This window comes from Medicago sativa, chromosome 1 (genome assembly GCF_051527215.1).
Source record: "Medicago sativa cultivar Bolivia chromosome 1, Bolivia_mono, whole genome shotgun sequence".
In the NCBI taxonomy this organism is placed as follows: Eukaryota; Viridiplantae; Streptophyta; class Magnoliopsida; order Fabales; family Fabaceae; genus Medicago; species Medicago sativa.
The window spans coordinates 4,247,771-4,260,152 of record NC_140749.1 but is presented as its reverse complement, the minus strand read 5'-3'; the positions used below and the strand labels follow the sequence as shown (position 1 = coordinate 4,260,152).

Here is a 12,382-nt window from a genome sequence, read left to right as displayed (position 1 = left end):
TAGCAACCCCTCCCCTTTATTTTTGCCTTTTCATGCCAATTATCAAAAGAGTGTTTCTTTGTGAGAAAATTTGAGAGTAGAGAAAGATAAGGAGAAATAGATAAGAGAAATTATTTTGTACAACTAAAGTTAGACATCATTTGCGATAACGTTTAACACAATTTAAATAATTTGTTAATTATGTGAATTAGATGATTAATAGATAGGTTGGTTTGGCGGTGTTGGATTGGATTTTGGAGTATGCTCCTTTTCAGGTATTAGGTAAAATTCTCTCTAACGTCAATTTTGATCAACTAATTTAACTTATTAAAATGATTAATAGATAAGTGCATATCAATTATTAAAACTTATTAATCATTCATGTAATTTCATTAACCACAGTTTTGCACATCGTTAACCAAATAAATTTGAGAGCTATTCTTCCGAACTCCTCAACATGTATTAGGTTGAAAGTCAATTTACACACTTTTTTAAACTAAAATTTGAGAGGTACAAAACAATAATAATCCAAACAAATAGTACACATTAACAACTCTACTTCATGTCAAAAACTTACTTTTTTTCTTGTAATAACTAGTCGAGATACCCGTGCTACAGCACGGGTAGCGCGGCTTCGCCGCGCTGTATGGCCGCGGCTCCGCCGCGTGTCGCGTCTCGGCTGTGCTTGGCATAGTATTTTTTTTTTGTCCATGGTGAAATTATGTAAAATATTTAAAGCATAATAATGTATATATTGATCGATAGTAATGAAAAATTATAAAATAATTAAATTTTAATATGAACAAATATATATTAAATTTTAGTATTGACGATATTAAAAAAGTTAATAAACAAAAATAATCATAGTTTTTATTTACTAATATATTAATAAAACTTAGGCAGTCGCGGTGTTTAAATAGAGATAATAAAAAATACTAATTTTTTTTTGAAAGATTAAAAAATACTAATTAAAACTGATCACTCGTTATAGTTACTAAAATGGGTCCCGTGTTACAATTGTACACTCCAACTGGTTTTTTATTGATACATTTTAAAAAAAAACAACGGAAAAAATTGAAGTATGATTAATCATATTATATTATAATTTCCTTGTCAAAAAAATAGTATATTATAATTTTTTTTGTTTGTTTTAGTATTGACGATATTAAAAAAAAATGAAAATACATTTTACAAATAAACATATACTAACATATTCCCGTATAAAAACATATAGTGAGATATATTTTTATTAATATATAGTCCATACACTCATATATATATATATATATATATATATATATATATATATATATATATATATAGTTATCAATATATAGTTCCCATTAGATTTCAGAATTAAGAATATACTAATATATTCCCGTAAAACAAACATATACTCACATATATATTTTTATTAATATATAGTTCATACACCCACATGTATTTTTTGAATATATTAATAAAACTTAGGCAGTCGCGGTGTTTAAATAGAGATATTAAAAAGATACTAATTAAAACCGATCACTCGTTGTAGTTACTAAAATGGGGCCCGTGTTACAATTGTACACTCCAATGATTTTTTTAGTGATACATTTTCATAAAAAAAAACAACGGAAAAAATTGAAGTATGACTAATCATAGTATATTATAATATTGTTCTTGTTTTAGTATTGACGATATTAAAAAAGCTAATAAATGAAAATACATTTCATAAATAAATATATACTAACATATTCCCGTAAAAAAACATATAGTGAGATATATTATTGTTAATATATATTTCATGTACTCATTTGTATTTTATCAATATATAGTTCCCATTAAATTTCAGAAATAAAAATATATTAATATATTCCCACAAAACAAACATATACTCATGTATATTTTTTATTAATATATAGTGCATACACCCACATATATTTTATAGATATATTAATAAAATTTAGGCAATCGCGGTGTTTAATTAGAGATATTAAAAAAACACTAATTAAAACTTAGCACTCGCTGTAGTTACTAAAATGGGTCTCATGTCACTTCTTTTGTTTTTTGTATTAACAGATTTATATATTTATTTGTACAAAAAATTCATTTTTTGAATTTATATTTTACTTTTTGAGAGTCATTTTTTTTTCTTCTTATTTTTATAAAATTCTTTTACATTTGTCTCAATACCTGACATCATGTGCACCCATAAACCTACTTTATATGAAGAAAAAAAATCACTTGTCAAACCTAAAATATAAATTATTAACTAATTTTAAATTTTATCGATTCCATTTTATCCGAAGAAGTTAGACTCTCATAACGTTGCAAACCAATTTTTAAATCTCATATAAAAGAGGTGTTCATGTTTAATATCTGACAATATCTCGAATATAATTAACAATGTGTAGAACATTATTTCAAAAAAAAAAGTGCAAAGAACATGTAAAAAAGTGTGCACAGGAACAAAAATATAGAAAAAAATTACGCAAGTATATTTAAAATTATTTGGTAGAGTCTGTAACGATAACAAATAAAAGAAGTAAATTCACGCTGCAAATGAAAAATATGGTCTTATTAATGACGGAAAAAATAACTCTCCTTTATTAACATTTCAGTGTATACTTTTTTATAAGAAAAGCTTAACTTTTAATCAATGTATACTTTTTTTATAAGAAAAGCTTAACTTTTAATATATGTTTTATTAATAAACAAATACACCACAATTCCAAAAATTCATTTTCATTAAGACTAACATTATAAACAACTTTTGTAAATGTAGACCATCACTGTATCCAAGCAATTCAATTTTTAAATAGTAAATCTAAGTTTAAAAGTATGTTTGTGTATGGGTACACAAATTTAACAATTTGGCACCCTAAAAGTCGCTATTTTATAATAGTGTTATCGTAAAATACAAAATCATATTATGCTATAACAACAACACTTGTTAGTTTCCTCTAAAAAAAAAAAAACTTGTTAGTAAAACCGAATTGAAAATTAGTAGAGAAAATGAAAAATGAAGAAAGTTGGTAAGAAAAAGATAAGAGAGGGGAGTAAGATTGAGAGAGAAAAGTTTATTATTAAAAAATAAAGGTGAGAGAAAAGTTTATTATTAAATAAATAAAGATGAGAGAGAAAATATTATTATTATAAATAAAGAAAGATGAGATAGAAAAGTTTATTATTAAATAAAGAAAGGTGATAAAGTGGGTTTTAGTAAAGTGGGTTTTGATAGTGAATTTGACAAAAATAACCCTAAATTTGTAAATGAAAAAGTTTGGAAGAAAATTAGGTATGAGTAGTTAAGTAATTTTGATAGTATCTTATTTTTATATATTGTAAGTAGATAGATTTTTTATAAGTTGTGGATTCACGTATAAATTAATGAATTTAATTTTTTTTAGTGAAATAATTTAATTTCTATACGTTGATAGTGTGAACCTGTTTTCATATATCTAATCAATCACATCATCTGTCCACGTGAGCTTAGCTCAGTTGGTATGGACAATGCATAAAATATACAAGGTCCGGGGTTCGAACTCCAGCCAAAAAAAAAAATCAATCCCATCATCTAATTATTTTGTAGATATTTTGACCTAACTAAATAACTTTTTTGAGAGGAAGGCCTAACTAAATTTTTTTGTATAAATATTTTCCGCAAAATTAAGCCTAAATTAATATGTGATCAATGACCATGTCAAACCCCTCACTCTTATCCCTTATCACAATTGAGAAAAAAGTGAGTAGAGACAAGACTCCCAATGCTGTGCTGTCTTTGAGTTTGTTGTGTGTACGAATTGTTTCACGTGTTTTTTATTTCATATTAATTTCAACTATTTTTTGAATGGTATATAGGACAGGATATGATTTAAGGTCTTTTGTGGAATAGAAAGGGAAAAGAGATATTATTATATAATTATGATGGGAGTGTAGAATATAGATTTTTTTGCTCGTCGGCTACAACATGTGGTCTTGGAAGTGAAAGTGACTTGGAAAAGAAAAGAATAAAAAGATGTAGTTGACTGAGTCGAAATGCAATGCTATTGACTTAGTCATTAGTGCAATTTTGAAACACATGGGCCCTATTCTGTTATAGTCGTTCATATTTAATCAATAAAAATAATATCGCATTAGTTTAATATTCACCGATAAAAAAAGATGATCTAAATTGTCCACAAATTCTAGTTCAACCGATAAAAATAATAAAATAGTTAGGTCGGACGTTATTACTGATGTTATTGGATAGTTAGGTCGGACGTCATAACATCCAAAAACCCATTAGGGCTGGAATGTTCATTGGCAATGATAATGATGGGGTCACTTGCATAGATTTCAGGTTTGAAAACTTACCTATGTTCTGCTTTGGATGTGGCCTCATAGGGCACAATGTTGAGAATTGCAGAAACATACCCCTGCCTATAGAGGGTGGCACAAATCCTAGAGGTGCTTGGTTGAGATCCAAGAGCTATGGTAGAAGGATTCATGAGAGGCCAGAAAAAACTTTTAGTAGTAACTAATGAGCTCTAGTTCAACCAATGCTATTGACTTAGTCATTAGTGCAATTTTGAAACATATGGGCCCTATTATGTTATAGTCGTTCATATTTAATCAATAAAAATAATATCGCATTAGTTTAATATTCACCGATGAAAAAAGATGATCTAAATTGTCCACAAATTCTAGTTCAACCGATAAAAATAATAAAATAGTTAGGTCGGACGTTATTACTGATGTTCGTCTATCAACCAAAACAATAAATTCAAAGGAGAAAAGAAGAGATGATTCGGTTAAAGGTATATTGTATTGATGGATTAAGAAAATCCATTTTATGACACTTCTATTACACATTTGATCTATAGTGTAAAATAGTGACTATGACAAAAATCTCAATGATTATAGAAGAGTAAAAACTAAAGTGTTTAAACTAAGTGTGAAAATTGATGCTCTTAAAAGTGATAAAACATGAGGAAAAAAACAGAACCTTTAAACTTTAAGGCAAGAGTAGAGATGAATTAAACATTATTAATGGGGACCAAGTTTTTTCCTTCAATTATTTTAGTCTTGAAAGGCACTACTTGTATTGTATGGTTTCCTTGTTGCAATGTTGCGTGTGGTGTGCAAAAAATCATACCATTTGCGCCACCTTTAGTTTGGCTTTACATACACGTATATGTTCTCTATTTCTCTATCAATCATAATATAATAAAGTACTAAAAATAATAAAAGTTCAATTTAGTTTTTTTTTTTATGTTTTTTTTTCTTTCAAATATCTCTTCACTATATCTCGTATTTATTCTTAAAGTATGTAGAATAATAGGTAGTCTTTAAAAAAAAGGTAGTCTTTAAAATCACTAAAACCGAAAAAGCATGATTTTTTAAAAAACTCACATCATTCAGGTTAATAACATATAACGATAAATTGCCTATAAATATGACAGTCTATAAATATGATAAAATTAAGGCTTAAATAGATAAATCGTCCATGTTAGTTCACATATTCTTGGTTTTCATCCATATGTATCATTTTTGTTCTAAAACAAACATGGTAGGTTATACGCGTTTTGATTTTGGTCTCTATCATCATCTGTTACAAAAATGAGCATGTGGCAAACGGAGGATGGCGTGGTGGTGTGTGACATGACATATGACATTGATGTGTCATTTCAGATGCTGAGTCAGAAAGTTAGAGGGACCAAAACGGAAAAAATCGCAGAGAAACCAAAACTAAAAAACGAGAAGACAAAAAAATCCAAAAAAAATCTAAAAAATTCTTCTTCTTCTTTCTATTTTTTCTTCATCATCTTTAACACCCCCTTCATCAACATTCATAAAAAAATTTAAAAATATTCCAAAAACAACAATCATCTAATCGCTGCACATTGTCAAAAAAAAAAAAATTCTAATCACTACACCAACACCATCATCAACAACACCTAATCTCATCATCAAAATCATTAAAAAATTAACATACATAATATCATTCAAGAAACCCTCTTTAATCCAATACCTAACTTCACCCCATTTTTACTACCCCACCATCAAAACCCCTAATTCTATACCTTAAAATATGCTTTTCCAGCTTCTAGATGTTCATGCTTCTGCGACAACGTCATTCGAGAACAACAAACAATCTAGAGCAGAATTTCAAAATCAATAAATTCATAATCTCAATACATGAAGTTACAATCCCAAGCCCAAAAATGAGAAAATATTTTCTAGATTGTGAAAATTTGGAGAAAAATTAATTTTTTAAACAAAATAAAAATTAATACCTTAAAAATAAGAAAGGAATCAAAACAGTTGAGTTTCAAACGGATGTGTCATTCAAGATGATGATAAGTGAAGGATGGAAACGAAAATGTGTTTTGCTTTGGTTTTTTGTATTTGACATTCCACTCTGCTGCTTTTGCTTTGGTTATACAAGTAATTTGAATTTTACCTCAGAAATTAGGATTCTAGGTGTTGGATTAAAGAAGTCTTCTTTAATGATTTTATATATGTTGAATTTTTTAATGATTTGATGATGAGATTAGGTATTGTTGTTGATGGTGGTGGTGTAGTGATTAGATGATGATGATGATAATGAGGTTGTTGTTTTTTGGATTTTCTTTATGGATTTTTATGAATGTTGATGAAGGTTGTGTTAAAGATGATAAACAAGAATTAAAAGGAAGAAGATGAACAATTTTTTGGATTTTTTTTTTTTTTTGGATTTTTTGACTTCACGTTTTTTAGTTTTAGTCCCTCTACGAATTTTTTTTTCGTCCCTCTAACTTTCTAATGCATCATCTGGAACGATACATCAGCGTTGTCTGCCACATCACAAGTCGCCACATCATCATCCATTTGTCAGAGTCATTTTTGTAACAAATGATGACATCAGGGGCCCAAAACCGAAACGTTTATAATTTGCAGGGTTTGTTTTATAACAAAAAAAGATACATGGACGAAGACCATGAATACGCGAATTTGCAGGGACGATTTACCTATTTAAGCCTAAAATTTAAGTGTTCGAAATACACATGTCTTTGGATTTGTAACATTGAGACGCTAAAATTATTGACTGAATCTACACTAATCGAAGTTAATTCGTCAATATAAATCAAACAAAAACAACAACAACAAGACAAAACAAACGCCACACGAAGACGACAACAAATACAACGTCCCACAAAAACATGAAGGAAAAAAACAATTAAGAAGTGCGATTTCAGACCAAAAGTTGACATAAAACCACCCATTTTAGGGGTGTTCGAAACCAACCAACACAATCGAAAAACCTCAAATCGAATAAATCCAAACCGAAACCGCATAAAACCACATTTGATTTGGATGTATTTGAATCATTTTTTTACTCAACCGTATGGTTTGGTTCAGTCTGCGGTTTTTATTTTACCAACCGAACTAAACCAAACCAAACCGCAATATAAGGAAGAAAAAACAACTAAACATATGTCACCTAGACCAATACTCATAGAAACTCAATGAACTTTTTATAAAATGACATATTTTTTCTCTTGTTAAGTTTCTTTGCTTTTTATTTCATAAATGTATTTATGTACTACTTGAAATTATAGAGAATGAAAAAATTTAGTCTTTTACATTTCTTACATAATAGAATTACTTTTTGTCCACGTTTTTAATTTAGTTTATGTTGTTTCATGAAAATGAAATTGTAATGTTAGATGAAATTTAATGCATTGCTGAAAATATGTAGTGTTTTGGTTTTTTAACTCAATTTTAATGTTAGAAACAAAAAATTGTATTGTCTAAAAAAAACCGCACCAACCGATCCAACTCAAACCGCATTGGTTTAGTTCTAATTTTTTTTAATGTTAGAAACAAAAAATTGTATTGTCTCAAAAAAAACTTGCATCAACCAATCCAACTCAAACCACTTGTTTAGTTCTGATTTTATTTTAAAAGTCAACTGAACTAAATCAAATCAAACTGCATGTTTTTTCTTTCTTCTTACGGTTCGGATGATTTTTAGCCTCAAAACCGAAACAAACCACACCGCGAACACCCATATGGAAGAAGAAAGAGATGAAACAAGGGTTTACAATGGGGGCGGCTGCTCAAGTTCTGAATTGGTGCCCTTAATTCAACTTTTCTAACTTAAGAAAAAAAGAGAGAAAATAGTATGCATTTCCTTTTCTCGTTAAAGTCATCAATCAAAAACAAACAAATGATAAATATGTCTCAATTGTTTCATATCTTACTTTTTATTTTCATTTCAAGTCACTCCAAATTCCATCGTTTTCTAAACTCACACTCATGTCATTTCCTCAACTAGCAACCAATAAATACATGGGTCTCCAGAACTCCAATAATTGCAATGGGTATATTAACTCCTCTGGCAAAATTATAATACTAGAATAGATACTAGTATATTGGAAAATTTTAGATAGGACATTTAAAATTCAATTTGTTTGAGTTAAGAGATAATAAGTTGAGGTTTCTAAATTCAAATGTAAACAAAGAGTAGTAAATATTTTGTCAAAAAAAAAGAGTAGTAAATATTAACCTACCAATTAACTATTGATGTTCTTACAAAAAAAAACTTATGCGATTAAAAAAAAGCATTTTAAAGGGTGTTCAATAATAATCTTCTGTCATACGCAGAATTGAGTTTGAGAAAAAGCCCAATATCATAAATATTAGCCCAACTACCAAGGTTCTCCTTAGCATGTCAATTAAGTGAACTTATTTATCCACCCCCATAGTTCTCTTAAGCCCCTAAAAATTTAAAAATAATCTTTTACTACACATTCATATTTTAAATCCAAACATGTTTTATCTAAAATTTAGAAGTCAAGTTTCATGATCTAAAAATTATTGTAATTTTGTTGATATTAAACGTAGTTAATGTAATCATGAATGTTTTTTTTTGAAGGAAAAAAAAAACATCAATGATTACATTAACTACGTTTAATATCAACAAAATTACAATAGCATAAAGAACAAGCTTGGTAGATTCAAGAAGTAGCATAAAGACTCAAGCATTACATTAAGAGTTCATTACCTTTTGCCAACCTGCGAGCTCTGATTCATCTATAGTCCGAATTTTACCACATTAGAAACCAACTCCTGAGGGTCACATCAAACTAAATGTGGATGTTAATTTTCTTGAAGAAAGATTTAGTCAAGGCCAAACCAAGGAGGCAGCCACTAAAGCAAGGATTTTAGGTCCTCAAAATTGTTAGGCCCTAATTTTTTTTTAGCATTCAATGTATTTTCGTAAGTCAAACTAATTGTTTTAATTATTATTCGTACCTTAAATCTAAGATAGGTACCGTGTGATCAAAATTTTAAAAAAAAAATTATATTTGTATCATAATTCATTATTATTTTACTATTTAAGGTTTTTTTATCCAAAAATATTTTAAAATTAAAATGTAATAATTGATAAATAATGTCTATATTAAATATTATTTTTAACATATATTAGTAGTTAAAGTAATTTTAAAAAAAATTCTTGCAAATGTTATGAACCAATGTTCGAAGTTCCGACTATAAAGATATTTAGGGTTTTTTTTGTTTTTGTTTTTGTCAAGTAGCCTAGTGGCTAGAGCTCACACAATTTAATTGTGGAGAAGTGGAATGTCCGGGGTTCGAACCCCGGCCCCTGCATATAAAATGCAATATCCCTACCAACTGAGCTAAGCTCACAGGGATATATATAGTGTCTAATACGTATCAAATATAATTTACTTTCAATCGAAGAAATCTATGATAAAAAGTTCTAATTTTTGTGATTGTGATATTCTCTCCCAAAACATTGTTTTTAGGAGACTCTTCTAACCCATTTAAAAGGCTTTTATTTTTTTGAGAGGATTAAAAGTCTTTTATTTAAAATTTGCTTTAAGCTTACAAATATATTGAGCCGACCTTGGTTTTCGTCAGGGAGTTGGTGAAATTCTTCATGGCCATAATGGAAAATGGACAGCGGAGCTCACTTTTTTCCTAGTGGTGGCGATGCACTCTTGGTAGAACTTCATGCTATTCAACTTGGGATTGCAATTTGTTATAATCTTGGCTATACAAACTTCATGTGCGAGACTGATTGTTAGGAAGCAGTAGACCTTATTCACAACATGACAAATGCAAGTTTGCATGTGTGTGACTTAGTGTTACTAGAAATCTCATATGTCTTGCATTATGAGACTATCAATTTAGCTCACATTTCAAAGGAGGAGGATATTTATGTTGACTTTATGGCTAAAGAGCATCTCATTGGGATCATCCTTCAGATGGCTTAGAGTCTCTCCTTCTTCGAGGCAAACAAGTTATTTAGTGTTTTTTTATTGTAACGCCAAAAAATAATGTTTTTATTTATTTTAAATTGTTGATAAACGAAAAGTCATGAGAAACTGCCACATAATTTACGGGGGGGGGGGGGGGGGGGGGGGGGGGGGGGGGTTGAGAATGAGAAGCCTTAAATCATTCTTGCTTTTTTAATTTTTTTTTGAAGAGACTAAAATGAAATATATTACCACGACAAAAAGTCCTTCCTAGCATAAGACATGCCAGGAAAAACAGAGTTTATACAATATTTACAAAGGTCACCAAAACTGAAACGACGACAGAAAAACAAACAGACTAAAAATTATCCAATGCCCAAAACAGTGAAAGGTGAAAGCCACCAGCCATGATAGTTGAGTTGAAGTGAAGGAAACTTCGCCTTCAACCACAAAAAAGACAACGACTTAATTTTATCAACCACCTGTAAAGTTGAACATTGTTTACCGTTGAATAGCCTATTGTTTCTTTCTTTCCATATCTCCCACGATGTTGCAAACCATAGAACCTGTAAAATTGATTGACGCGCCTTTACAAGACCACCAAGGGTTGTAAACTGAATAAAATGATCCCCCATAGTAAAGGGAGAGACTGACGACACATTCAGCCACCTATAAATATAGTGCCAAATCGCACCAAAAATATTACAATGTAAAAATAAATGTTCAGAAGACTCCTCAAGACCACACCCAGCAACGCACGAAATAGCATCACCAGAAATCACCCCACGGCGAATAAGATTACTCTTCGTTGGTAACCTGTCACGGAACAGACACCAAACAAACAGCACCACCTTCAGTGGGACATCTTTATTCCAAAGAGAGGAAACAGACACCACACTAACAGCCGGAGGTTGAACAATAAGCAATTTGTAAGCACTACGGACTAAATAAACATGAGATGTTTCTAAATACCATAGCCACCTGTCATCTTTATCAACCTGCAAAGCCACACTGTGAAGTAATAATTTAAGTTCCCCCACCATTTCCTCTTCCCACACAAACAGACCCCTCCTCCACCTCCACACCTGACCGTCTTCCCCCCACCCTAACGGACTCATATCCGCCACTGACGCGTCCTGAAACATCGACAGGTCAAAAAGTCTAGGAAACCTGACACGAAACGACACGTCACCAACCCAAACATCTGACCAAAACAACGTATTGACCCCATTCCCAACAACACGGTCTACGTTGTCTGAAAACCACTCCTCCCTACACAAGACCTCTATGTCACGCCATCAGTTGGATGCTTGGCGGCCCCCACCCCTCAACCTCCTATCTATCAAACCATACCTAGCTGACAACACCCTAAACCACAAACTATCCCGCTCCACTAACATCCTCCAACACCACTTCCCAAGTAACGCCACATTGAACTCCCTAATTCTCCGAACCCCCAAACCACCAACCTCCTTACTCCTACACTCCCCCCCCAAAAAAAAAAAACAATTTAAAATAGATTCAATAGAGGAGATGATACCTGAAGGAGCTTTGAAAAAAGAAAGCGCATAAACAGGCAGAGATGACAGGACTGACTTCAATAAAACTAGGCGGCCTCCGAAGGATAGATGTTTTTTAATTTTTGTAAAGGTCATTATTTATTTACTCCCTCCGGTCCTATTTACAAGAGAAAGTTGACTTTTTAGATACATTGAATAATGTATGTATTTAGTGGTGGCCGGGGTTCGAACCCCGGACCTTGCATATTGTATGCATTGTACCAACTGTTAATAATTTGTTGAATGTCATTTATTATTATATCTCATATTTTAATGATTTTTATATTTTTCTTTTGTAATTATTATTTTATTTTTATATTATGCAGTTGATTGTTTGATCTCCATTGAGACTTAAATTGTTTGATAAAGTTTATATTTCTGAAATTTGTAAGGTTGTTTCAACTACACTTTACTGTAATTTTGTGTAGAGATTGGATAATGAGAGTATTTTTTTTTCATTTGTACGTGATGAAATTCTGCTAATGTTTATTGATGATTTTTCCTATTTTTGAAACTTCTATAAAGGTAACTTATTTAATGCACTTAATTTGGTTAACTTCCCTCATGGCATGTGTATTTTTTTTTTGACAAAAAACTTTCCTAAGTCATGTGTTA

General features: G+C 30.4%; 1 protein-coding gene across 1 annotated transcript; it reads right to left on the bottom strand.

The window, feature by feature from the left end:
- Positions 1-10,573: 10,573 nt before the first annotated feature.
- On the bottom strand, positions 10,574-11,326 carry LOC146951871 (uncharacterized). Its single transcript, XM_085702556.1, has one exon. The coding sequence runs from the start codon at positions 11,324-11,326 to the stop codon at positions 10,574-10,576; it is 753 nt and encodes a 250-aa protein (XP_085558682.1).
- Between the last annotated feature and the right edge of the window lie 1,056 nt (positions 11,327-12,382).